This window comes from Oryzias latipes, chromosome 6, assembly GCF_002234675.1.
Source record: "Oryzias latipes chromosome 6, ASM223467v1".
Lineage (NCBI taxonomy): Eukaryota > Metazoa > Chordata > Actinopteri > Beloniformes > Adrianichthyidae > Oryzias > Oryzias latipes.
Genome location: NC_019864.2, coordinates 4355217 through 4382593, shown reverse-complemented (window position 1 = coordinate 4382593; position 27377 = coordinate 4355217). Strand labels below are relative to the sequence as shown.

Genomic DNA, 27377 nt, shown 5'->3' with positions numbered 1-27377 from the left:
TCACTTTCATCATGTTGGGCAGATGGATTTCTCCTCATTTTTTGACTTTTAGGTTCTTGTTTTCCTTCTGTCAGGACCTGAAGGATGTTGGTCGGAATCAGCCTCTGGACTCAGCACTGCTGCCAGAGAACCGTGGGAAGAACCGGTACAATAACATTCTTCCCTGTAGGTGACCCCTCCAGCCAACTCACTGCTTGGTTCTTTGTCTGTGTGGAACTGCAGCTCTGCTTTGCTTGTGCACAGATGACTCCACCAGGGTGAAGCTCTCCTATGTGGACGATGATCCCTGTTCAGACTACATCAACGCAAGCTACATCCCAGTATGATCCTCCTGGAACCACATGCTAGTGGCCTTTTACCCACAGACACAATTCATTTTTCCATTGACGTCATTCAGCCTCAGTTTTAAAAAATGAGTGCAGAGGAAAATATTGGTTTAAACAAAAGCAGAACCTTAAAGCAGAGTGGTTACAGTGCTTATTCAACATAATCCAATACTAACTGCAGTTCCATGTGCAAAACATCTTTGATCGGATCAAAGATTGGATTAGAATTGAACTGTGTACATGGGCCCAGAAATTTTTTTTCCGATTATAACAAACGTTTACATACCCCACACTTTCGGTCAGAATAAATAATTTAGATGTGCAGAACTCTCTAAAATACCGGAAGAAGAAATGAGTTCCGTTGTAAACAAACAGAGCTGCCACATAAAGCAGGATGATCGTCTGAACGTGATGTTTTTATTATCATTATGATTATTATGAAGCGCCTGTTTGCTCAACTTTTTTTTTTTTTGTGCTTTTTTGTGGCGGAACGGACCCATGCGGGCAATGCCGAAGTCTGCATCTTGGCTGCACGTTAATATGTGGGAATACCGTCAGCCTTTATTTTGTCGGGTCACGGCTGGAAACACAAATCCACGTGATTGTTTGAACGATTTCTAAGGACTGCGCGGCATTTCTCCTTTGAAAAGCTGCCTCCGTTAGCTCACACACAACCCCAAAGCCTCTCCTCTGCTTGGGGATACAGTTGTACCGGGAGACACGGTCCTCCTGAGTTTGGCAGCTCGCTCACGAAGAGTGGCGGGACAGACTGTCAACCGGAACTCGTAACAAAGCACCATATCCACCCTCCCCTGCCCGCAAACACAAAGCTAGGAGTCCGGCTGCTCTGCTCAAAGACACAATTTGCTCGCGTGGAGCAGCCAGTCGGTCCTGTTTGCGTTTTAAAGCCTCCTCTGGAGCGCCGCACCGTCTACGCATGATGCAAAACCAGAGCAGCAATGACCCACGATCAACGATTTTAGTGACTAGCAATTTATTAACTGTATTTATAAACACAGTTAACTGTTTACATGTACCATGATCATATCAACAATCGGCATAACCCAACTATCTCGAGCAGAAAGAAATTTTGATCCGAATGAGTCTGATCGGGGCAGATTATTCCGAACGGCGTGTTTACATGACGCATTTTTCTTCCGATCAGGCATTCATTCTGATAACTTTTGTCCATGTAACTGCAGCTAATGACATGTTCAGTACAATGCGGGCTTGGTGTTGGTGTGGTTTTAGTGCAGTCTTGGTTTGGCCCTTGGTGCAGTCTTAATTAATTCATGGTGCATTCTTTTAACAGTCTTAGTTTTGTGCTTGTCTATCCCTGTTTAATCTTTGCTTAGTCCTGGTACAATCCTGGTTTAGACTTGAAACAGTCTCGGTGCATTTAGTTCAAGTAAAGTTTCAGTTCAATCATTACAGTATGATTGCAAATTGATTTCGATCGGGCTCACTTTAGGACCTGTCTTGATTGTCCAGATTTGGTTTACTTGAAGTCCTGGTTTAATGTTGTGTAGTCTTGATTTTGTCTTGATTCTGTCTTACTGATGTCCTGGTCTAGTCTTAGTACAGTCCTAGTTTAGTCTGGGTCTGGTCGTGGTTTGGTCCTGGTTTAGTTTTGGTTTTGCCCTAGTTTAACTTGGTGAAATCCTTGTGTAGTCTTGGTGCAGTCACAGTTTGGGACAGACAAGTTTGGATCAGTCTGATCTGCCACCCACTGCAGCAGAATAAACCTGCATCTTTCTATTGGCGTGAATTAGCTTAGTGATGACACTGAAGTCTGTTTCTGCTGCTCTAAAATGAATCTACTGCAACTCATCTGTTCTCACCTTCTGCTTGGGATTATAGTCAGCACAAAGACTCTTATTTGTTATTTTGTTCTCAAGGCTGGTGCACTTTGAAATTTATCATAACTGCATATACAAGTGAACTAGAAGCTGGCAGATAGAGAAGGACAATGGCAGCGCACAGCAACGCAAGTTGTTGGTCATCCTGGTGTTCTAGAGCAGCAGAAGCCAGCTCAGGATAAATGTCACCTTTTTGTTTTTTTCAGGGCAATAATTTTCGCCGGGAGTACATTGCCACACAGGGTCCACTGCCAGGAACTAAAGATGATTTCTGGAAGATGGTGTGGGAACAGAACGTCCACAACGTGGTCATGGTCACGCAGTGTGTGGAGAAAGGCAGAGTGAGTGCAAGCTGGAAACATCTTTTTAATTTTTTCTTCTTATTTATTTTACTTGATAATTGTCTTGATTAATTATTCAACAATTTAATTTGATTTTTTTTGTGTTAACTTAATTTAATACTTTTTCCTTACTAATGCCAAATTTACTATTTTATTCAGTGTTGTTTCAGACTAATATTTCTTAAAGTTTTCATTTAAGTGTTATAGATTAAAGCTTAATTTGAGCTTGTCTCATTGCGTTACCCAAAAAGAAAGAAACAATAAACCAACCTCAATCCATTATCATCTCATCATCCAGTTCAGTCCAGAACAGTTCAGAACAGTTCAGTATTTTACAAGTTTTTGGTCTAATCCTCGAACTGAGAAAGCAAAAGGTGACACTAAAGAGTAAAACACCCTTATTTTATCTTGAATTGTATCCAGTTAGAATGGTTGCAACAATTCAGTTAATAAAAGTTTACTTTTTTATTCAGGTAAAGTGTGACCACTACTGGCCCTTTGATCAGGACCCGCTGTACTACGGAGATCTGATTGTGCAGATGCTTTCAGAGTCGGTGCTGTCAGAGTGGACGATCCGAGAGTTCAGAATCTGCAGCGTATGCAATTCAAGTTCCTGAACCAAAACACAAGCTTTCAGGAGTCGAATTAAGACCTAAAACCTACATCCGCTCTTATGTTTCTGTGTCCAGGAGGAGCAGCTTAGCTTCAGCCGTTTGGTTCGGCAGTTTCATTACACGGTGTGGCCCGATCACGGCATTCCTGACAACACCCAGTCCCTCATCCAGTTTGTCCGAACAGTGCGGGACTACGTCAACAGGTCACCTGGTTCTGGTCCCACTGTGGTCCACTGCAGGTAAAGAGCATTCTGTGTTTCAAGGAACCTATGGTTACGCTGTTAATGTAAAGAACGATATTCATACTGGTGCCAAAGATTTAAAGATGAGATGAAGTTCATTGTTGTAAATGAGAACTGACTATGCTGAGCAAAGCTCGATTAGATGAGTCTCCCTGCCTGTAGTAGGGAGATTGTGAATATTTGATTTGATTTGTTTTTCCCCTCTCTTTAACACACAGAACTTAAGTACGGTAATTACATGCATTTGGTTCTTTTCCACTCTTTGGTTTGTGAAAAGTCCATGTGCATTAAGGTAAACCACACAAGAGTTCATCTGCAAGTGAAATGGAACCGTTGTTCTCAAGAGGACCAGAGTTTTGTAATTTGGTTCAAATCAGAGTTAGAGGGAGTTTTCATGCTTTAAAAACATCAGAGAACACAAGGTCTAGTTCAAATCTGACCAAATATGTCTGTCTATCCAAAGAGTTTGAAGTGCATAAATTCTACTACAGACAAATTTTGAAACAGGAGCAAAATCCCAATCTGTGGTTTCTGTAGTCAGTGAACTACTGTGTCTGTGTGTTTGTGTGTATATTAGTGCGGGAGTTGGCCGTTCAGGGACTTTTATTGTCTTGGATCGAGTGCTACAGCAGCTGGATGTCAGGGACACAGTGGACATCTACGGGGCTGTATTTGATCTGCGACTCCACCGCTCACACATGGTGCAGACTGAGGTAGGAAGACTGAATCTTGTCTGTCTATGTTTGCTTGTGTATGCTCACCAAAGCACATGATGCGTGTTGTTAGGCTTTACATAAGGGTAATTTCAGAATTCAAGTCTGAACTCATGGAAGCACTCATCTCTAGGCTTATGACAGCACTCATCCTGGGCACATTCAAGGTTTAGGTCCTGGTTTATGTGAGGACCCATGTCCTGGTTCATATCAGGGTGTCATGATATGTATGACGTAGCAGACCCAGATGCTGGAACCCGGAAGAAAACTCAAACGTAGAATGAATAAAAAAGTTTTTATTTTTCCGGCTGGAAAAATTAAAGTCTTTGGAGTTCTGACTCTTTTGGCTGGTGACCAGAACCGGCAGTAATCTTGTCGAAGTAGGAGTTTTCTTCGTGGCGTGGCTGGAGTGGAGCGTGGCAGGAGGCGAGGTAAGGCAGCGGCAGATCTTGGAGAAGATTATTACAGGTGGACACTCGTGAAGATGGACCTGAGAGCGAGATGACAAGGCCAGGTAAGTAGCGAGACACGTAGCGAGCATGAATAAACTAGGTGACCAGACTAAGCACCGTGAAGGGCAACGAACTGGCGATGAATGCTGGGCTGGATCTCCTTAAGAAGGCGGTGAGTAGATGAGATGAGTGTCCACAGCTGGTTCCAATCTTCAGAGCAGATGAGAGAGGGGAGGGGGAGGAGAGCTGCCAGAGGCACCATGACACAGGGTTGACATTTTGACTTATTTCAGGGTCCATGTAAAGGCTTATTTCATAGTTCATGTCAGTGTTTATAACAGCATTTAGGTGGGGCTTTATGCCTCATAATAGATAGTGCCCTAATGCCCTCTGCTTTTTTTTCTAATTTTTTTTGTATTAACATAACTACACTTTTGTTAGAGATACAAGAAAGAAATGTGGCTTCATAATTCCCCCGGTATTTTATTGAAATCGTTTTCATTGCCGTTTCTGTCTTTGCGGCTTTGCTTGGACTCAGAGCAGTCAGAGAGAGTTAAGGACAGCCAGGGACAGCGAGAGCAACTGCTGCCCCACCGAGACCTGAAGAGACATGAGAGTGAAGCTACTTGAATCTGATATTTTGGGTCTAACTAGTCGTTTACTGGTTTAACAAGCTTAAATATGGTTCATATTTGAGAAAAATGCTCTATATTATTTAAGGAGTCACTTTTTACTTAAGCCAGATGACTGAACGGCACATCAATGTAACACGGAGTAGATCATTCAGGGACAGGAGGTTGGGTACTAATTTCCAAATAAAACACTGGGGAATTTTCAAAATAAATGAATAGTATTTATAGCGAGTTCACAAGCCGGGTTAGCTCGTGCAGCCGGGTTAGCTCGTGCTGGTTTGCAGCGCCTTCCGTCCGTGAAACCAGGGTTCAACTCCGGGCTGCTCCCTGTTCCCTTCTCTGCCTCTGTTCCGGTTCCAAGCCCAGTTTGAGAAGGTTGCGTCAGGAAGGGCATCCGGCGTAAAAACATTGCCAAGTTTACCATGCGACTTGTTCGCTGTGGCGACCCCTGATGGGAGAAGCCGAAAGAGGAAAAAAAATTTATAGCGAGTTCACAGCTTCCCTGCTACAGCTCTGACACTGCATGTATCTGTTTAACGTGAACAGGGGTCTCCAAACTTTATCCAGCGATGCCCCTTGACGTTTCCATTCTCTGATCGGGGCCCAGGGTCAGTTTGAAACAGAGAAAGTGTGACGATCGCAGGGGGGCCTAAATGTAAACTGAAAGCCACACATAACCAAGAATTAAGAACCCAATCTGATATCAAATAATTCTCTTCACCAAAAGACAATGATAATAGGAAAATATATAATGGAACTCTATGAAATCAGTAAAAAACAAATATCCCTCTCTGGGTTATTTACATAAAAAGTCAGGAAATATATAGTTAAAGTATTTTAGATTTTAGAAAATCAATAATAACCAAATGAATATCTGTGGGTTGTTAACAGAAATAAAGCTTCTGTTGTCCATGCACACTCTTAGGTAAATTTCCAACTTCAGTTGTAGAGCAGAATCTCTTAACCCTTGTGCTATCTTAGATGACCCCACCTTTACATTGACGTGTTCTCCCTACCATGACAAAGGTGGAAAGATTTCATGTAATCCGTGGACACCAGTGAAGATCACAAATCATTGAAGTGCTCTGAACTGCAACGCCTTGCCTTCCAGGAGACCAATGACATATGACACCTTTGCTTGGTCACTGGCGTAGGTGAGACGTTTCTGTTCAAAAATTAAAGAACACTGCAGCAGGAAACCCCTGCACTTAGACAGGTCTCCGGAGTATGGTTTGGGGTCCGGGAAATGAGTCCCTCTCACCGCTACTGGCGGATTCGCCGGAAAAGCTGATGGAGGTGGAGCTGGTGTGGATTTTGCTGCACGGGCGGTGTGTGTGGAGAAAGACTGAGTGAGTTGATCCATCTGAGCCAGAACTGCATTAAACTTGTGATCCAGGTTAAAGGTAATCTGTTTGTGGCATAGAAGGTCCACATCAGAGCGAGGGTCCTGGGAGGCAGACATGTCCGCTGGATCCATGTTAAATGGCCAGATTATTCTGTTGGGAGAATGTAGTGGATATGTGAATCCAAGTGCGGACACAAACTGGTAGAAGTGAAGTTATTTATTTTGACTTGGCAGGCAGGCAGACTGGAAGGCAGGCAGGTAGACTGGAAGGCAGGCACTTTGTGGAAAGAGATGCAAAAGTTATTTCAGTTGCTCCTTGGTTTCCAGAAGAAGCCTGTTTTGCGCAAATACCACCAAATAGCTAACTTACATTACGCCAAACAGCAGAGAGAAAAGCCTCTAAACTTCTGGACCAAGTTCATCTTGAGTGATGAGACCAAGATTGAACTTTTTTGGCCCCAACCCTAAGTGCTACATTTGGAGAGGCGTCAACAAGGCCTGTGATGAAAAGAACGCTATTCCTACCGTGAAACATGGAGGTGGATGGCTGATAGTTTAGGGATGAGTAGCAGTGGTTACATGGGCAGAATATCTTGATCGGATCAATGGTCGGGTTAAAATTCACCCGTGCACATGGGATCAGAAAACCTTTTTCCGATTAGAAGAAACGTTCACATCGTCACACTTTCGGTCGGAATAAATGATTTGGGCATGCGCAGTAGTGTTGAAAATACCGGAAGGAAAATGTGTCCCGTTGTAAACAAACCTTTGCTGTCACATATATTTATGCAGCAGCTCGGTTATATACGAGGCGATCTTCCAAATGGGCTTTTATTAATGTTATGAATATTATGAAGTGCCTGTTCGCTCATCATTTTATATTTAATCCATGTGGTCAGTGCTTTTTTTGTGGAAGAACTGAGCTGGAAGAAGAACCCAGTGTTAGGACAGGCTAACACGCGCTAACAACATTAGCCTTTTGATGGACACAAAATCCAGGACCATGCGGGAAACGCTGCAATCTGCAGCTTGGCTGCACGTAAATGTCTGGGAATAACATCAGCCTTTATTTTGTTGGGGCACAACTTTCAACGTAACAAAGCACCCTCCCCTCAAACACATTAATAAATCCAGCTGCTCTGCTCAGAGAGGTTCACTCGGTCCACTGGCACCGGAGCCCAAACGCAGAGCTCGGGTGCCGGCTCCAGACGTCAGTGGACACGCATCCCCCCCGCATCTCCCTCGTGAGGGGTGAAAGAGAGGGGAGAGCCAGCGGGGCGAGAGCGGGGCGGCGCTTTTCACGGGGCGTCTGCAGAGCAGCTGGTCGGTCCCGTATGCGCTCCAAAGCTTTCTCTCAGCGAAAACAGCGTCTATGCATGACGTAAACCAGAGCAGAAGTGACACACGATCGGAATGACCGTTTACATGCTCCACGATCGGTTAAACGATCGGTATAACCCACCTATCTCGATCGGTAAGAAATTTTGATCCGAACGAGTCTGACCGGGGCAGAGTAATTTGAATGGCGCGTTTACATGACGCATTTTCTTTCCGATTACTTTTGCCCATGTAAACGCGGCTAGTGAGCTACACAGGCAACAAAAACTTGGTCAGAATGAAAGCAGCCCGTTAACGGAAGATACTGGAGGAAAACTTGCACTCTTCATCTCGTGGGCTGCACATGGGACGCACCTGGACATTTCAAAATGACAACGGTCCAAAACACAATACGAAGTCCCCTTGTCATTGATTCCAGGAGAATAAGGTGAAGGTTCTGGAGTTGCTATCTCAGTTTCTTGACCTCAGTATAATTGAGCCACTTTGGTGAGACCTCAAATGGGCAGTTCAAGCAAGACAGCCCAAGAATTTAAAGGAACGTGAAGTTTTCTGCCAAGAAGAACAGGCTGCTTCACCATTAGAGAAAATAAATAACCTAATCAACAATGACCATAAGTGACTTCAAAATGTTATTGATGTAAAAAGAGGCAATGCAAGACATTAGGAACTGGGGTACGTCAACTTTTGAACAGGGTAATTTGAGAAGTGTCTTTTGCTAGTATGATTTAAAAAGGGTAAACTGATTTTTTTTTTTTGACAGTAAATGGCTTCACCCAACCACTCTCTCAACCTGCAAAGGTGTACGCTCAGTGGAAGCGTCATAACAGCAGAACAAACCCACCAAGGCTGGAAACTAAACAGTATTGTAAAAGTATATGGGAGAAAGAGACAGCACATAACAGCAATCCTGAATGGCTGGTTTCTCTGAGAAAAGAGCATGGCAGTCTTTTTAAACAGAGGTCAGTGACCATCATGGTGACAGACATCCAATAACTGGATAGCACTGGACCCTGACATGAGACTGGCTAAAGAAACTCACAGCACTCCATGAGCACCTGGGAGCACAAATGAACCAGCTGCAAAGAAATGGGGCTCACCCTGAATGGCTAACGGGAGGGTGAACAATCAACAAAACAATGTAAGGTTTTGGAAAACCACCCTGAAAGCCAATGGCAAGCTACTTGCACAAGTGTCCATCAAATGGGGCATGTACCAAGGAGATGCTCTGTCCCCACTGCTGTTCTGCATAGGTCTGAACCCCCTCAGGCAAATAGTCAACAAGACTGTCTCTGGATACCGAAGCAAGAATGGGGACACTATTGGTCACCTCCTCTACATGGATGACATCAAGCTATATGCTAAGAGCGAGTGCAACATTGACTCCCTGATCCACACCCCCAGGATCTACAGTATGCACACTGTTCATGTTTGAGAAATGCAGTCACATAGAAAAACCACAGGCAAATGGCAACCTGGAACAGGCAGCATGGAAAGCTGCAACAGCCAAATACCTCCAACGAGTAAGGAAAGTCCTGAAAAGCCAGCTCAATAGCAAAAACAATAAACAATTATCAGATACCCTGCAGGAATAAGAAGATGGCCAAAGGAGGAGATACAATCAACAGATCTTATGACATGAAAGCTCCTCACCACATGGAGGGTTTCATTCCAAATCTAGCATCCTGAGACTGCAAACTAGAAACAGGGAAGGACTAGTGAACGTGAAAGCCACTATCTAGGATGAAATATCTAAGATCCACATATAAATCAAGGACAGGGCCCAACTAATAGTGTGCTCAGGCAGTGGAGGATGGATAATATGGAGGACATTATCATGGGAGGACAAGCTCCTGAATGCGATTTACCACTGGACCATAACTGAAGTGACTGGGATCAAGACGTCCTACCAATTGCTAGAAAGAAGCCAACCAAAAAGACAGCACAGACGCACACATCCTTATGTAAGTGCGTTTGTCAGTGCTAATATCAGGGTTAATTTTTGAGCAAATCTCTAGGCTCAGGGTTAATACATGGGTCTAAATTTAGTTTTTTTGGTAGTCTCATTTCAGTGCTTCTATAAGGGTCTACGGCTTAGCTCATGACATTGTTAATATCTTGTCTTATTTCAGCACTCGCATCAAGGTTTGTGTGTAGGCTAAACTCAGGATTTGTGTAAATATTCCTGTCAGGGTTCATGTTAGCTCTCATATTATGGTTAATATCAACGCTCACATCGGGGTGCATGTCAAGACTGATGTCAGTGTTCATATTTCAGCTAATGTCAGTTCTAGTGTCAGAGTTAATGGCTCCCGTCTCCTTTTAAATGGCAAATGGTGTATACTTGTACAGTGCATTTCTACCTTGCTTCAAGACTCAAAGAGCTTTACAGTCACTCATGCCGGTTCTGCTGTCTTACACTGGCGCCAACCTGTAACCACTAGGAGCAATGTTGGACGCTTTGACACATGGTGAACAAGGCGGGAACAAGGGAACCAAACCTGTGTTCCTTAAATCAGAGGACGATCACTCAATCTCTATACCACAGCCACCCAACCTTTTTATTACTCAGTTCATGTTCAAGTCTTACCCTATGTGAGCTTTAATGGCTTTATAGTTGGACTCTTGTCAGTAATTTCCTTTGGGTTCTTGTCAGTGCTTATCTCAGGGTTTATGTCAGAATTCATCCCATGGATCATGTTTGGGGTTATCGTACTGTTCATAGATGAGCTCCTGTCAGGGATCATGTTAGAGTTTATGCGTGTGGCCTCACTGCACTGCTCATCTCAGAGTTCATGTCTCAGCTAATGTCAAGGCTCATATGTAAGGGCAATGTCAGAGTTCATGCATGGGCTATTTTTAGGGTTTGTGTATAGTCTAATTTCAGTGCCCACATCAGGGTTGAAGTTGTTGCTCACTAAATTGTTAATTTCTTGGATCATATCTCAACTTATCTCAGGACTCATGTGAATGCTCATGTCAGGATTCTTACCATGGTTTATATAAGGACCCACATCAGGGTTTCTGTCAGCGCTTAAACTATGGTTGATCTCCGTGGTCTTGTCAGGATGTATGATTAGGCTCATGTCAGTCTTTGTCAGAGCTTATCTTTGGGTCCATGTTTTTTCTCACATTAGCTTTCATGTCAGCAGGAAAAGAAGCAATACTATATTTATCAGAGAACCTTCCAGTCCTTGTCCAACTAATTTGTCTCTTACATGTACCATTAGGAGGAGGGGCTCTGTGTCAGTAACAGCCATGCCTAACGTGCTGCTCTGCCCCCCTCCCCCCAGGGTCAGTACTCTTACCTTCATCACTGTGTTCGAGATGTCCTGAGAGCCCGGAAGCTGCGCAATGAGCAGGACTGCCTCCATACCCCCCTGAGAATATAAATCCAGAGGTGAGTCAGCCAGTCACCACACTGCAGTTCCCGTTTGACCATCACCTCAGCTGACAAGCATACATTATTATGTCCCACAGATGGTGAGGCAGCCCACCTGCTGAGACGCTGCAGAGAAAAACCTTCATATTTTTATTTTCATATGCACACATGTTCATGTGTTTTTGTCTGCACTAAACCTTTCACTTATTTATGTTCCCTGTGAAAAAGTGGCAATGCGTTACTTTCCTGTGTGACTGCACTCACTTCAGTCAGCATAAAGTACTTTCTTTCAGCACTGTCCTGTGTAGGTGTGTGTATTCGTGTGGGTGTGTGGGTGTGTGAGGGTGCGCACTTCGGTGTGATTGTAATACAAACAATAGTGTCTGAAGCTCAATAAATACACAGCACGTGAACAGATGCTTGACCATTTTAATTATTCATTTGGAATAAGTCAAGATAACTGCAGCAACACAAAACTGCAGAAGAATCCAAAACTATAGCAACACAGTGAAAAAGTAAGCAATAGAAATCAACACCAAAACATACACAAAATTGCATTAACACAAAACTATAGCAACACAAGCATGAAACTTCAGCAACAAAATCATAAAACTGCAACAGCACAATCACAAAACTGTAACAAAACAAATCAATAGCAAGACAAACACAAAACTAAAGCAGCACAATCATAAGCTACAACAACACAAACAAAACTGAGTATAACAATTATAAAACTATAATAGCACATGAAACTGCCACAAAACAGATCAATAGCAAGAAAAACACAAAACTAAAGCAGCACAACCATAAGCTACAACACAAAAACAAAAGTACAGGGGGGTATTCCAGAAAGCAGGTTATGCTAGTTACCACGGTAAGTTTGAGGCTAAGGAAGTTGATAACCTCAGCTTTCGGCCCCAAAAATGGAGGTATGTTTCAGGGTATGTCAAGTTCCCATAGCAACTCATGCTCTGAACATAACCTGGTCTGGAGCAGGTTTAGTTGAAGGTTAGTTTGTTTTCAGAGAGGTGAAGCAGCATGGCGTGTCCATTTGAAGATGATTTAGTGGATGAAGAAGCTCAGATAATACTTTTTCCACCATGAAAGGGTGATAAGACCACATATAGATGTTGGAAAATTAAACTTTTTACTTTGATCTAACTTAATTATTTGCTTCAGTTAAGATAAATCATTTTTTTAGTTAAGTCATCTTAAAAATAACGTGTAGTTTTCGGACATTTATTTTACTTTCATTCAAATTAATTCAATTAAGTAGGTGGACCTTGGTGCTGCTGTTAGATCAGCACTGCAGGGGATTGTGGGATACCATTCCTTTTGCCTGTCTGGACGGATTTTGGTTTAAGTGTGGGTTTTTGACCAAATGTGTTTAGTTGTTTAGCTGTTTTACTGTGTTTTACCGAGTTATTTTTCCTGTTATGTTTAATTCTTTCTGTACCATGAGTGAGAGGGAGGAAGAGGAGGATGATGAGTTTATTTTGCACCCCTAGTGCTGCTTTAAGACACAGAAACTGTGAAAAGTATATATATATATATATATATATATATATATTAACTTTTTTTTTTGCTGATGATGCAGTCACATTACTTTTTTGATGGTCGCATAATCTTCATACGCCGTCATTAAAATCTCTGACTGCGTGTCACTGAAGTATAGCGCTCTCTTTTTTTCTCCACACGTTTCCATGGTGACTCCGGAAATCTGCGATCCATTGAGAATGTCTTTATGTAGTGGCTGTGCACGTGCATTAACCCAGGGTTACCAAGTGGAGCGTAATTAATCTTTTGGAACCGACATACCCAGAGTAAAGGCCCGTACACACCGGGACGAATATTCACCAGGCATTAATCGCCAGCGTTTTTCAACACGTCTTTTGTGTTCACACCCAGGCGATTTTCGCTGACGATGAGCCGAGCGAACATGCAATTTCATTCCCTGACATTAGATGGCGCTTAATGTAAACAGAAATACTCCTGTACACAAGGTGGCGCTGCGCAACTTTATGCTTCTTAAAGTCGCTTTTCACTCAGAAGAAGAGAGCAAGTATTTACACGCTTGTCAGAATCATTCAAAGAAAACATGAATATTTCAAGCACCAGTTGCTCCAACTGGTGCTTGGTTCGGGGATATTTTAGAATGTCCGTCATTATTTCTTCGCGGCTGTGTAGATGCAACTCTGCGTCTATCTTCTTCGCTGGTAGGTGTGCTCAGCAAGGCAGTTTTGTGTTTGAGCGCCCCCAAGTTGTGTTTTACTGTCACTTCAGAAGCTCCAGACACGTGTGCAGAAGCGGCATTCTCATTGGTCGAATAGATTTCGACGCGACGCGTCAAAAAAAAAAACGAACCCGAGGCGTTTTTTAAAAAGTGACGCTTTGACGCGTGGCATTTTTTCGCATCGGTGTGCACACTCACATTGGTGCCCTTTGTTTAGTCACGAGGCGTTAAACGTCTGCGAATATCGCGGGCGAAATTCGTCCCGGTGTGTACGGGCCTTTAAGCAAGTTCAGGCGGATTTCAGCCAAAGTTCAGGGTTAAAGTCAGGGTAAATAGTGACTTCTGGAATGCCCCCCAGGAAGTCAATCATAAAACTACACCAACAGCTTCACAAAACTGCACAAACACTAATCACTAAAGAAGCACAATCATAAAACTACAGCAAGCCTACAACAACAGAAAACTGCAACAACACAATAATGACTCAACAAAAACACAGAACTGCAACAACACACAACTTTAAATAATGTAACAGTATTGTAATATTCTACAAAGTGGTAGAAAACACAAACAGAAAAACAAAACGCACAGAAGGCACAACAAAAACAATGCAAAAACAACACAGCATCACTGAAATCGGACATTACATTAACATGACGTTGCTGCAACAATCTTTAAAAATGTGTCTCTACTAAAGCTAAAGAAGAGCAGACGTCAGCAGTGGACCTTCTACAAGACCACAACGCCCAAAGGTAAGTGAAGGATTGTTCCTGAATATTGTCCTGTTCTCACTGTTACTGTAATTCAACACGAGTCTGTGTTGTTGTGTTTCTCTCTAGGTTATTTTCCCCCTAACCCAAACGGAATTGTTTGGATGTTAATAGTGATTGTGTTATTCTGTCAGGATTTTGTTGTGCTTTCGTTTGTGCGGCTGGCTCTGAGGCCCCCACATTCCCGGAGCTCTTGGACGGCGCATGCGCCGTGGCGCCGTTGCTGTATCGGAAGTTAGGCTCGCAGTGATTTAGCTCATGAGACGGCTAGCATTTTAGGTTTTGCCCGGGCGCTTAAAACCACATTTTAGTCCCATAAAAGTACATTTTGACGGAGGGAGGGTGCCCACAGTGAAACGCCGTGGACTGCCCATGGACTGGGGGTGTTCTAGGCACTGCGGCTCGTGGGGACGGACGCGTTAGACGCGTGTGAAAGAAGTTGTGATTGTTTTTTGGCGCTCCGGAGGAACATGGAGGATTTTCTGCTGTAGCAGCGGCTAACGCTAGCTGCCTGCCGTCACCACCCAACAGAAACGAGCTGCTCGTCCGCTTGCTGAAAGCCCCCCCAAATCTTGATGCTGGACGTCACCGCGCTTACGGAACCAGGTAAGTTCTGCCGGGTGAGTCGACAACTTTGTTGCCGCGGGGGAGCCCTGGGGGGCTAATGAGCTGAAATCTGAGTTAGCTTATTGAAGCAGCACGGAGGAGCTTAGCTCGCTGCTAATTAGCTGCTCTGGACCCGCATCTATCTGCCACTCAAAGACCAGTTGGAGCAGCTGACCAATCTCTACACACGAACCAGCAGCAGATGGTTCTGGCTCGGGTCTTGGATAGGGGAGGATAGGGGATTGGGGTTGGGAGGCGCGGACACAGGCTTCACGGTTTGTTTGGATGCGCTGACTAAATTCTGGAGTAAGCCCCAGGAAGCGGAGGACTTCACGGACACACGGCACGCACACGCCTACGCGTGTCACGGCTAAAGTATTCAGTCTGACAGTCAGAATCTGAGGCCGTCGGACTCGGAGTTTAGTTTTTGTAGCTGTCAGACCCCCTCCAGGTCTTCGGAAACCGGCTGAAGTAGTTTGACAGACGATCAGACCAACCTGATCACACAGTGTGGCTGGATTGATCACTAGGGCTGGAATGATTGGTCTACTTCATCGATGAATCCATATATGCCTCTAGGATCCAACCAGATTGATCTGTTAGAGGCAAGTTTTTAATCGAATTAAATCGTCCCCCAATTCTTATAGAATCGTTTAAAAAAGAATTCCATCAATATAATGTAAAATCCATCAAGTGCATCACAGCGGACAACATGCATGTGATAAACTGATCAGTCCATCATTCCAGTCCAATGTGTGGACAGACTTTGAATAAAGTCATGTGACCATCCAGTGTCTAGAATGTTCTAAGAATGTTCCCTTTGGATTCTTTGGATGTGGAAAAACAACAGTGGTGAACTTTAGGAAACTAACATGTGAATGGATTTGACATTCATTCTAGTTTACTTGTTTGTTTGGACACAGATTTCATTGTTTCAATCTGGAAAACCTCACCTTCACTGTTCTGTACCAGGAATTTCTCTGAGTCTCACTGGTTGAAGTTTTGGATTAAGATGATCTGGATCCACTTTAGGTCAAAGAATCTGATCGATCAAGATGAATCATATCAGCAACTACAAATTATGATATGAATTGAATCGCTGAAATGAATCCTTACACCCCTAGTGATAACTGCTGAAGAGGGTCCAAACCTTTTAATCAGGCAAACGGAGCACTTGTTTAACCCCCCACCACACACGCACACACACACATACACACACACTCACACACACAGGCCCGAAGGGTGGTCACCTGAGCAGGTCCTCCCTACCTGAAGAACATTTTGTCGAACCGCCACCTCACTATCAACATTCAGAGAGGATGGAGATTGAAGTCTTTGGGAGCTTGATCTGAATCACACGATGCTGCTTTCCTAGTCAGACACATTTTCTCCAGCTTTAGGTTAAAACGTAGCTCGGACTCAGTTCTTGCTCGCTTTGGAGAAAATAATCTATGGTTAAAAGTACCAACCCAGCTGCTGTCTGCTCCCAGTGCATAGATGTGTGCTGGACCACTGCTGCAGAAGTTGAAAATGTAATTTTGAGGGGGTACACTGTGTATCTGCATCCCTCACACACATGTATGTTATACCTGTACATACATGCCTCAAGTCGTTCCACTTCCTGCCTGGGTTGATTAGGGTGGGACTCAAACATACAAACATGAGAGGAGCCGTGCGGCATCTGTTTATTCACCAGAAGCAAATGTAATATTTTCTTTATTTGGAAGTGAGTCTGTTAGTTAAACTATGAGGTTAGTTTCGTCATACAGCGCCACTTCACACTTGTCTAAAAGACATGCACTAAAAGCAAGAAACATTAAATTGTACTGAACTGTGATTGTTACTATCGCTATTGATCAGGGATGCTAAAATTCTCAATGCTGTAACCGTACTTTACACCATTGAACCCAAACGTTGAGAAAGTGAATCGCGGCATCCCTACTGCATACCTGTATGTTTGCTTTGAAAGCGTCAAACCCACGTGTAAGAAGCAGTTATTATTTTAGGACATGACACCAGGCTTTGGTTTTCTGCATTTTTACTCGCTTTTTAGCTAATAAAAAAGGTTTCCTGTTTTTTTCCTTTTTGTTGTTTTGTAAAAAAAAAAAAAAAAAAAAAAAGCAATCATGTATCGAACTGAAACACATCACCGGAACCCCAAAATGGAGGTTTTAATGGAGTTGTGGTGAAAGTGAACTGTTATATCCTACTACTGATCATTCCATTAAGACCATTCCAGCCTTAGTGAGCAACAGATGACACCATTTAATGCAATCCCTTACTGAACAGGTGGATTTAGCCTTTTTTATTGCAATGAGGATTTAATCATTTTTTTGACTTAAAAAGCAAATGGAAATTCCAGCAGCTCAGAAGTATGCAGACGTAATCCCTGTGAAGTTTGACTCTGTAGTTCTCTTACAGCACAGCTCTGACTTGTCTGTCATTGTTTTGAAGGAGCTCTGAAGCATGCGAGTCCCTCAGGCTCTCAGGATGGAGGCACAGCTTTCGGAGGCAGCATTTAGGTGAGTCCACACCTGTACAGGGCCAGCATGGCTCCTGTGCCTGTTCTTCACTGCTGCTGGTTTTCTTCCAGATGTCACATGGTGCTCTGAAGAAGCCATGGGTGGCTGCTTAAGCTGTCCAGAGAAAGAGTCTATTCCAGATAATCATCAGAGTAAATTCAAGGTGAGCATTTCCTTCCTGCTCATGTCTTTTCCCTGACTGAACTGTTGTGGAGTCCGCTCTTATTAGTTAGCAGTCAGGGTAGGGGTGTGGCTTATGTCAGTGTTCTAGTTTTTCTGCAGACATGTTTGTGCATTATCCAGCTGTGATGTCACAGAACCAAAGAAGGACCTCTGAACTCCTGAGACATTCAATGTTGGATGCTCATGTTTCTGGGCACCTTTGTAAGGTGGTTTTGTGTTGCAGCAGCCAGACACAATGATGAGCTTAAACTTGCTCTGAGTTTGGTCATGTGACACACATAAAGTGAAGGGGCATCCCTGACTGCTGTAAATGTGCGTCCTTTGTCAGGTGATCAACGTAGACGATGATGGGAACGAGCTGGGATCAGGCGTGATGGAGCTGACCGACGCTGAGCTCGTCCTCCACACCCATCGGCGTGATGACGTAAGGTGGCCTTACCTGTGCCTTCGCCGATACGGCTATGACTCCAACCTGTTCTCCTTCGAGAGCGGACGTCGTTGCCAGACTGGCCAAGGTATGCACATGTCTTTGACCTACAGCTGCAGGCGTGTCCTCCGTCAGCTGCAGAATGTTGACCCGTGACATGTTACAGTCTCAATATGTCTCTCAATCATGCTGTCAGGACCCTGGTGTCCTCTGGGGGCTTGGTGGGTGTGGTAAGTCTTGCTGTGGTCAGGTGACCCATGTTGAGTGTGTGTTACGGTTCTTCAGATCAGCCGATGTGTTGTTTTCGTGTGTGTGTGTGCGCGTGCGTGCTGAGGTGCTCCTCCTAAACTCTTGAGTCTTTGGGTCCTCAGACTATGGACTGTATACGAGAACTATGACCCCTCCCCCCTGGCGTTGCAAGCAGGAAGTACCAGCTGGTTCCAAGAAGCCATAGACTTCTATAGAGAAATAAACAGCTGTTAGTCATTCTATTGATCAGAAGAACCATTCTTGATCTAATACGTTTTTTAACATCTTCTCGATAATCCTTTATTTTTCCTTTATTGCAAGGTGTTCAAGTCATAAATTGACCAATCAGAGGCTTTAATAAAAGTATGTGGTGCCTGCTGGCCCCCACATCCAATGTTCACAACGTTTGATTGACGGATTTCGTGCAGCCCACTTTCAAGTGGGAGCAGTGTGGACTTCCAATAAGCTATAAGCTCACTCCTCGTTAGTGTTAGTGGTTGCCATAGAAACTTTGACTCACTGCTTATTGACAACTGGCTGCAAGATGAAAACGCCCGTCTTGCGAAAATACTGGTGACTAAATTGACTTAATTTGGAGCCAGAAGTCAGCCATTTCTATGGGTGATGTCGCACTCACTTGGTCCAGAGTTCATATAGTCTGTCTTCTAGTTTTTTCTGTGCCAAGTCAACAAACAGTGGCAGGAGCTGCTGTCGCCCTTAGTGTGACGGTCAGCACATGTGTGACACAAGCCTTCTGTCATGATTCAGTTCATCATCAAAATCCAAGACAAGAAAACTGCCTCACAAACACAAGAACTAAAAAAAAAAGTTATTCTAACCGCAAAGCAGGACAACACTACTGCTTAAAGACCCATTCTAATGAAAATAGTGTTTTTTGGTGTTTTTCAAATGTTCTTGTAGCATTTACTGATGATGGAGGATGTGTATAAAGGAAATTCTGATTAAAACTGCATTTCTGAATATTCCTTTCATCTTTGTCGTTTAAAAAAAGCTTGTAGTCTTTACATACAAACTACAGTCGGTGGGTCACAAGCTTCCTTCTCCACCCTATTCTGATGCAGTCAAATAGATCCATGAACGTCTTTGTTTTCCTCGTCTGAGCTGGAATCTGCATCTGAGCTGTACGGCGGGGTAGCTCCAATGTGGCTCAGCGCTAATGTTAGCTTAGGGTTGTGAAGGGCTGTAAGCTAGCAGGAAAGAGTGTAGACAAACAGATGATGGAAAGTGTGGGCAGGATTGCACCATGCCTGCAGTCTCATCCTTAACTCAAACGTGAATTTCTTATGAATTACTGTCACTCTGCAGAAGCTAGTTGTTTTTATTTTTGGCTGTAAAACGGCTTAAATATCGTTAAAAGACTTCTGGGAAGGCTTTTACTATGAATCAAAAGATGATCAGACGGAGAAGTTAAAAAATAAAGCCACTAAAATAACTTGTACTGTCAAAAGTCATAATGTTGAAAGGTTTACTGAAAAGAAGCAAAAATCAGAAATTGTTCATTTTGTTTCACAGAACTATTTAAATAATTAACAGTTTGATAAATCTCTGTAGTCACTCAATAACTTTTGCCAGTCTCAAGTTATTTTGGTGAACATTGCAAATTTTTATTCCTAAAAGGGATCAACTATTGTTCTCAGGTCTTCCTAGGTCTGAGTTCGGCCTTCAATACTGTCTCACGTTCCATTTGTTAGACCGACTCCTGACTGTCGCCATCACTCACACACCCCTGGACTGCTCCAAATCGATCCATCTGACGGCTCATTCATGTCAAATCTTTTCATTCCTGTCTCACAGGCGTGCCCCAAGGTTCTGTCCTGGGGCCGATGCTCTTTATTGTTGACCCTTACCCCTTTGTAAATACAACATTTACTTTCACTGCTGCAGATGACGCCAAGCTCTACATCTCCACCCCCCCCTCATTTCTTTAACTGCATTCTTACAATAAATTCCTACTCTACTGAAAATTTACTCCAGTTAAATGATAAAACACAGATGCAATTTGTTGACGTCAATTTCAACCCAGCCACAGCCTCCAGTTTATGCGTCCATCTGTTACATTAATCGTCTGAGACCCTCCATCTGCGTTAGTTTATGATTATATTGTGCTGCATTGAAAATGTCCAATCTGCATCATTATTGTCATGAGTCCCTCCGTGAAAGCACATGGACCCGGGCAGGAACTGTAGGTTTGACTGAGGATCCGCAGCCCTCCTTCTTCCATAGAGGAGCTGTGGCAGTTTGTCTGTGTTGTGGTGTTACATGTCTTTGTGTGTGTTTGTACTCTTGTCATTGAGCTTTTTCATTCTTTTGCCACTTGTTGTCTGCAGGGATCTTTGCCTTCAAATGTTCTCGGGCTGAGGAGATCTTCAACATGCTGCAGGAGGTGATGCACAGTCACAGCATCAGTGTGGTGGAGGAGGCCGTGCTGGAGCCCAGCCCTCAGGCTCTCACGTCTACAGGTACATACATACCTGACCTCCTCAGCGTGAGGGGGTTCACTCTGTGAGGGGGTCTCTGTCAGAAATCTCATTTTTCTAACTAGGCCTGAAAGCCCAGCTCCCACTATGTGCTGGCTGGAACTGGCTTTAATGAGGAGGATTCAGATAAAACCATTCCAGTAGTAACCTAAACTGACTTAGAAAAGTATGTTTTTCATAAACATGTAATAAAAAGCGCTGAACACTTAAACAACAGATCTTAATTAGACCTAATATTGTGTTTTATTTTATTTAATATCATCTTGCTTCCACTGCTGACATTAGCTGCGGTTACATGTGCAAAATATCTCGATCGGATCAATGGTCGGATTAAAATCCTACTGTGTACATGGGATCAGAAAAAAATGTTCCGATTAGAACAAACGTTCACATGGTCACACTTCCGGTCAGAATAAATCATTTGGGCATGCGCAGTAGTGTTGAAAATAACGGAAAAGGAAATGAGTCCCATTGTAAACAAACCTTGCTGTCATATACATTAATGCAGCAGCTCTGTAATATACGAGACTGTTTTTATTAATGTTATAAATGTTATGAAGCACCTGTTTGCTCATCGTTTTATTTTTAATCCGTGTGGTCAGTGCTCTTTTTGTGGAAGAACGGAGCTGGAAGAAGCCAGTGTTAGGAGAGGCTAACAAGCGCTAACAACATTAGCCTTTGATGAACATAAATCCATGCAGGAAATGCTGCAATCTGCATCTTTGCTGAACCTAAATATGTGGGAATAACATCAGCCTTTATTTAGTCTGGACACGACACAAATCCACGTGATTGTTTGAACAGTTTCTAAGGACTGAGCGACATTTCTGCTTCGAAAAGCTCACACACCGCCCCAAAGCTGCTGTCTGAGCTGGAAGTCCGAGCTCTGCCCGGACACACGGTTCTCCTGACAGCAGCTAACCGAGAGCGGCGGGACGTATCACAGTCTGAAGTCTCCCACACATAACAAAACAACAAAACGCGCACGTAACAAAGCATCCTCCCCTCAAACACAAAGTAATTAATCCAGCTGCTCTGCTCAGACACACAGTTCGCTCGGTCCACCGCCACACGAGCCCGGATCGCGCAGGGTCCAGACATCACGGGGCACGAAGCGCTCCTCCCCCGCACCCCCCTCGTGAGGGGTGTAAGAGAGGGGAGAGGCGAAGAGCCAGCGGGACGAGGGCGGAGCGGTGCTTCGCACCGGCATCCGCAGAGCAGCTGGTCGGTCCTGTTTGAGCTCCAAATCTTTCTCTGAAGCGAAAAACCGTCTATGCATGACGTTAAACCAGAGCAGTAGCGACACACGATCGGAATTGTTTGCATGAACAACGATCGGATCAACAATCGGCATAACCCACCTATCTTGATCGGAAAGAAATTTTGATCCGAATGAGTCTGATCGGTGCCGGAGTATTCTGAACAGCGTGACACATTTTCCTTCCGATCAGGAGTTCGTTCCGATTACTTTTGTCCATGTAAACGCAGCTATTGATCCACATTATGATGGAGTTTTGTCAGTCATATTGAAACTAGGTTGTGTTGTCAGATTCTATGAAATCTGACTGGGGCCTTCAGGACCAACAGAACCGGCTGCAGTGCTGCACAGAGACAAACTAGTGCAACAGCCAATCAGATCTCAGTCTGGGAAAACAAAGCCAGCTGGAAGGTTCACTCCATGCATCTTGTGATTGGACAAAAACTTCATAACAAAAAACCTAAACTTGGTCTATTTTCTTTTGAGTCAATTGTGTCCAAAGCTGCTGCTCAGCCCTAAAAACACAAACACACACACACACTGCTATTAGTATGATTAGCATTAGCCTTTGTGGTGCTGGAAGTCAAACAGCAGTTTTATATGATGTGAGGAGGAGGAATTTCATTTGGAAGTTAGAAGGTGGTGTGGAGGAGATCTGTGTTGGTGCAAACATTCATGTTTTTGGAATGACACAGCTCAATGGAAGGTAAGCAGTGGGTTAGTTAGTTAGTTAGTTAGTTAGTTAGTTAGTTAGTTAGTTAGTCAGTTAGTTGAGGTTTTAGATGTTAAATATTGCTACAGCACCATAAGTGAGGACATGATGTCACTGAAGTCCCAGTGGCATTGTCATAGATGAGCTCAACAGAACAAAAAAGTATCAAATTTGTCTGTGAGTAATGTTAGATAAGTTGGGTCATTGTTTTATTTTATCATTTTACTCTGGGTCATGCATGGCTCTACAGTCTGATGAAAATATGCACAAGAACAGCCGTTTCCTTCACAAATACATTTTTGTGTAGACACCCCCTGGTGTCTGGGGTCAATGAAGCTCTGAACAGTAACCTGCTGTGCATGTGATGGCCTGATGGGGTAATTAAAACTTTTTCATGTCTTCTGATTGGAGGAAAATCATACGATCCTATCACTGTTTTGTGTCTCCAGCTCTGGGTTACTCTGTACCCACCGTGCCCAACGGGGTAGGTAGGCTGCCCTCTGTGGGGGAGGCCTCATCCCACCCCTCCACCCGACACCCGTCTGTGGCCAGCACCCGCCTGCCATCTGTGGGGGAGGAGTCCACCCACCCACTGCTGGTTGCCGATGAAGGGGTAAGCTCTGTCTGATCATGTTGGGGTTACATTATGGAAAGGAGGATAATGAATAATGACAATGGTGGTTGTGGTGATGATAAAGATTACAGTGGAGAAAATAAGTACTTGATCCCTTGTTGATTTTGCAGGTTTGCCCGCTTAAAGAGAAACTGACAGTCTGTCATCCTAGAGGTCGGTTCATTTGTACAGTCAGCGATTAACAAAGAAAATCAAGAAATCTAATTTAAAGAGTGCATTTACATTTATTTGCATTTCATTGAGGCAAATAAGTATTTGATCCCCCAGTAACCATAAAGAGTTCTGGTTCACACAGACCAGTTAGACTCTCCTATTCAACTTGTTACCTAAACGGAAGACCCCTGTTTGAACTATTCACCCGTCCACAGAATCAGTCAGACTCCAAACTCTCCAACATGAGGAGCTTTTAGTGGGTTTAGAGGGAGAAGGTTGTAGACCTGCACCAGACTGAATGGTCTACAAAACCATCAGCAAGAAGCTGGGGGTTAAGATGACAACTGTTGCTGCCGCATGACCTGCTGTGATGTCCATGATCATGACTACAGAGAGTAATCGGACTAAAACAACGCAGCAGGAGTCAGTTGATGAAAGCACAGTCACCAAGAAAACCATTGGTAATACTTTACACTGCAATGGTTCTTGCAGAGCTCGCTAAGTAGTTGTGCTTAAGAAGAATGTCCAGACTGCCTGAAGTTCAACAATGAACACCTTCAGGATTTAGAGAGCGATTGGGAGAAGGTGATGTCAGATGAGACCAACACGCACCCGTCATGTTTGGAGGAAATCTTCCAATAACCTCAAGAACACTGTCTCCTTTGTCAAGCATGGAGGTGGAAACATGCTTTGGGGGTGTTTTTCTGCACGGGGCTACTGCACTGTGTGGATAGGAGGATGGATGGAGCCGTGAACCATCAAATCCTGAGTGAGAACCTCCTTCCCTCCACCAGGAGGATTAAAATGGGCCATTGATGTAATGAGCCAAAACATACAACCCAAAAACCCAAGGAACAGTTAGAGAAGAACCATATCACATTCATGGATAGCCCAGCCAGTCTGTGGACCTCTTATAGAAAGAGAGCTGAAGCTCAGAGTTGCTAGGCAACAGCCACCAAATCTGAATGATTTAGAGATCACTTGTAAAGAAAAGGGTTTGACCACAAAATACTAAATCCTTCCAGGAAGAGGGTTCAAATACTTATTTCCTTCAATGAAATGGATTTAAATCTATATAAATTCTTTAGTCAATGTCTTGATTTTCTTTCTGATTTTCTATGAACCGACCATTAGGACAACAGACTGTCATTTTTTTTTGTTTAGGTGTGCTAAATTCATGCAAAGGATCAAATACTTATGTTCCACGTTGTATGACTGACAAAGGTTCTCATACATGATGTTTCCAGTCGGTGAGGGTGAACCTCTTTGTGTTAAAACTCAGTTTCCCATGATCCTGTGTAACAGCCAGCAGGTCCAGCTCACTGATCAGAAAACACTACAATCCTGTGATTTCAGGAAACACAAGAGCTCAAAGATCAAACAGGTTTTCATGAGAGCAGTGGAGATGTACGCTGATGTCCCTCTTAAAGACCTACAAAATAAAAGCATCCGTGTTTTTTACAAGTCTAGCAAAGGAAAATCTATATGAGAGCGGTGAAATGTAGACGACGCTAAAGGGAGAAAGCCAGAGCGGCACCGCAGAGTGTGAAGGTCCAAGTCCTCGTCTGATAGGAGGCAGACCTGTGGGAGGGTCTTTTCAATTGCTGATGCGTTCGGGGAGTTTCCCCCCACCCCCATGACTGTCTGTGGGTATTTGATGATGACTAGAAGCTGGTTGTGTGTCTGCAGGTGCATACGTACGTCAACACCACGGGGCTCTTGGATGAACAGCCCAGTCCTCTCACCCTCACCACCCCCCTGGAGAGCCCCACCTCTCCACAGTCCCAGTGTCCTCCCACACCCCCCCCTCCGCCCAGGACTCGCACGGAGACGTCGGAGGCGCTCCCCCCGCCCGAGCCCCAGGTACTCCTGGAGCCTCAGGGGGTGCGCTTTGTGCTTGGCCCCACCCCCGTTCAGAGGCAGCTGATGGAGCAGGAGAGGAGGCGACAAGAGTCGAAGGAGGCCGAGGAGCCCCGAGAGACTGAAGGATCGGCGGATGCGGAGCCCGCTCCACCACACTCCAACGGCTCCACCTCCAACGTAGCGGTGGCGTCCCGCCGCCATCGGCCCCCCCCACTCACCCCTGACCTGCAGAATGTCAACAACTCCGCCCAACGGCGCACTGTCCTGCTGGACTACGAAAACCTGCCGGCGCTGCCTCCCGTCTGGGAGACAAGGAAACCAAGCGCAGAGGAAGAGGAGGAGCACGCCGGGCTCAAGACGCCGTCGCTCAACGGCTACAACCACCACCACCACCCCCACAGCCTGCTGCATCACTCCTACTCCCACCCGCTGTCCGCCACTTTTGAGCCTTCGCACAACTACGTCAACACAGAGAACGTGACGGCTCCACTCAGCGCGCACCGCCCAGAAACGGCCCGCCGCCGCTCTGATGGACCCACCATCTTCAACTTTGACTTCCGCCGGCCGCCGCTGCCAGGCCACTTGGAGCCCCCCAAGACCCTAAACTACATCGAGGTGGAGATGGAAAGTTGCGGGAACAGAGGCGCCTCAGATGGGAGCAACCCCCATACGCCCCGCACCCCTACCTCCCCGCTGCCCCCCACCACGCCCACTCGCCGCACTGAGCAGTACACTCTGATTGACATTGAGCGCACTGCCGCCATGTCTAGCCTGCAGAAGGCGCGGCCACGCGACGATGGAACGTCGCGCAAGACCAGGCACAACAGCACAGAACTGCCCACCAAGAGCACGGCGTGACTTGCTGCTGCCACCGTGAACGGCGGGAGGATGGGTGGATGGTCAGTAGACGGGACTCGGTGCACACTTGCCCGTGCACACATGCACGGCAGATGAACTCTCTGGCGTGACACCTGCGAGAACTATGATGTCACAGACTGCATTCCTTATATGGTACACATCAGTATTACTGAGCAGCATTCCATTAGCCTTTTTGTACGAGTCACTCCGCTGCGGCGAGACGACGCTCTGCTTCAGTAGATCTGACGCAATAAAGTCTGGGTTCTTTGTACCAGCGACGGCGCCTCCTGTCCTCCCTCCCCTGTAATGGCCGTGACATGAAGTACAGATGGTTCAGCAGTAGGAAAGCAGGTCTAGGACAGGTAATACCGACTGCTCAGTGCGACGTTACCTGTCCTAGAGCTGTTAGTGAGCAGGTCTACGTGCATCTAGCTAACAGTTTGATAACCGTGTGAACAGAAAGCTGGTGGAGCCAAAGTCCTCCGGCACTTGCAGCTTTTTCTCCAGGTGGAACCACAACAACTTCTTGGTTTGACTCTGTCGGGTTTTGGGAATTGCCTTCAGTTCTTATTGTCTGACCCAAACCCCAGTCTTTTTACTATAGCAGAGCTCAGCAGGCCCAGTAGTTCCAGTCATGTGACCTGCGAGCTGCTGGAGGGCAGCTCAACATGAGGGCGCCATTCAGACTGTGTGTAGCTATGCAGCAATATGAGGAGAAGCTTCTGCGTTTAAATTCACCAAATTTTATCTTTACGAAGTGCTGAAAAAACTAAAAAGGCAGCTGGTCTATTTAACCCTTGTGCTATCTTAGATGGGGGTCACCTAAGACAGCACAAGGGTTTAACAAAGCATCAGTTCAGACAAAACTTCTCCCTTTTTCTCCCAGATTTTTTTTCCAGTTGATGAAGCTAATGTTTATTTCTAAAAGACAATGTCTTAATATTCTCTCCTTAAATTGTCTTCTGCTGCATCCCAGTCTTCATAGTCATCAAATTCACCTAACAGGAAACTATAAATCCCGTTTTCTACTTTACTGCTGTTGTGACAAACTGTAGACGTCTGTCCACCTATGTTCCAAGATTTTGTTGTTCCGGTTTCCAAGTGGTGTTTGGGCCGGCGTAATGATATGGAACATTCAGCCTATGTGACTGGAATTTCTTTTTTAGCTGT

At 44.7% G+C, this 27377-nt stretch overlaps 2 protein-coding genes across 3 annotated transcripts in view; both read left to right on the top strand.

The window, feature by feature from the left end:
- The window catches only part of LOC101169916 (receptor-type tyrosine-protein phosphatase beta), a 44495-nt gene extending 32837 nt beyond the window's left edge, over positions 1-11658 (top strand). The window contains exons 24-31 of the mRNA XM_011472851.3: positions 75-165; positions 244-320; positions 2392-2526; positions 3000-3122; positions 3216-3379; positions 3960-4095; positions 11153-11259; positions 11340-11658. Coding sequence (XP_011471153.3) covers positions 75-165; positions 244-320; positions 2392-2526; positions 3000-3122; positions 3216-3379; positions 3960-4095; positions 11153-11251 — 825 coding nt within the window. The 3' untranslated portion in view covers positions 11252-11259; positions 11340-11658. The remainder of the gene's footprint in view (positions 1-74; positions 166-243; positions 321-2391; positions 2527-2999; positions 3123-3215; positions 3380-3959; positions 4096-11152; positions 11260-11339) is intronic.
- Positions 11659-13750: 2092 nt separating this feature from the next.
- Positions 13751-26485, top strand: frs2 (fibroblast growth factor receptor substrate 2). 2 transcript variants are annotated; one of them, XM_011472852.3, is made up of 7 exons: positions 13751-14850; positions 17305-17372; positions 17444-17535; positions 17884-18070; positions 20580-20711; positions 23149-23312; positions 25176-26485. In XM_011472852.3, exons 3-7 carry the CDS (start codon positions 17470-17472, stop codon positions 26205-26207), a joined length of 1581 nt encoding a protein of 526 aa, XP_011471154.1. In that variant the 5' UTR covers positions 13751-14850; positions 17305-17372; positions 17444-17469; the 3' UTR covers positions 26208-26485. The 2 variants fall into 2 exon arrangements, with proteins under 2 accessions (XP_011471154.1, XP_020557177.1); XM_020701518.2 differs by lacking the exons at positions 13751-14850; positions 17305-17372; positions 17444-17535 and adding an exon at positions 18179-18212 and having other exon boundaries at positions 17907-18070.
- The last annotated feature ends 892 nt before the right edge of the window (positions 26486-27377 follow it).

Coding starts and splice junctions, on each gene's coding strand:
- frs2 (XM_011472852.3), top strand. CDS start 17,470: ATGGGTGGCTGCTTAAGCTGTCCAGAGAAAGAGTCTATTCCAGATAAT. Junction 17,536..17,883: donor ATCATCAGAGTAAATTCAAG/GTGAGCATTTCC, acceptor GTCCTTTGTCAG/GTGATCAACGTAGACGATGA. Junction 23,313..25,175: donor TGCTGGTTGCCGATGAAGGG/GTAAGCTCTGTC, acceptor GTGTGTCTGCAG/GTGCATACGTACGTCAACAC.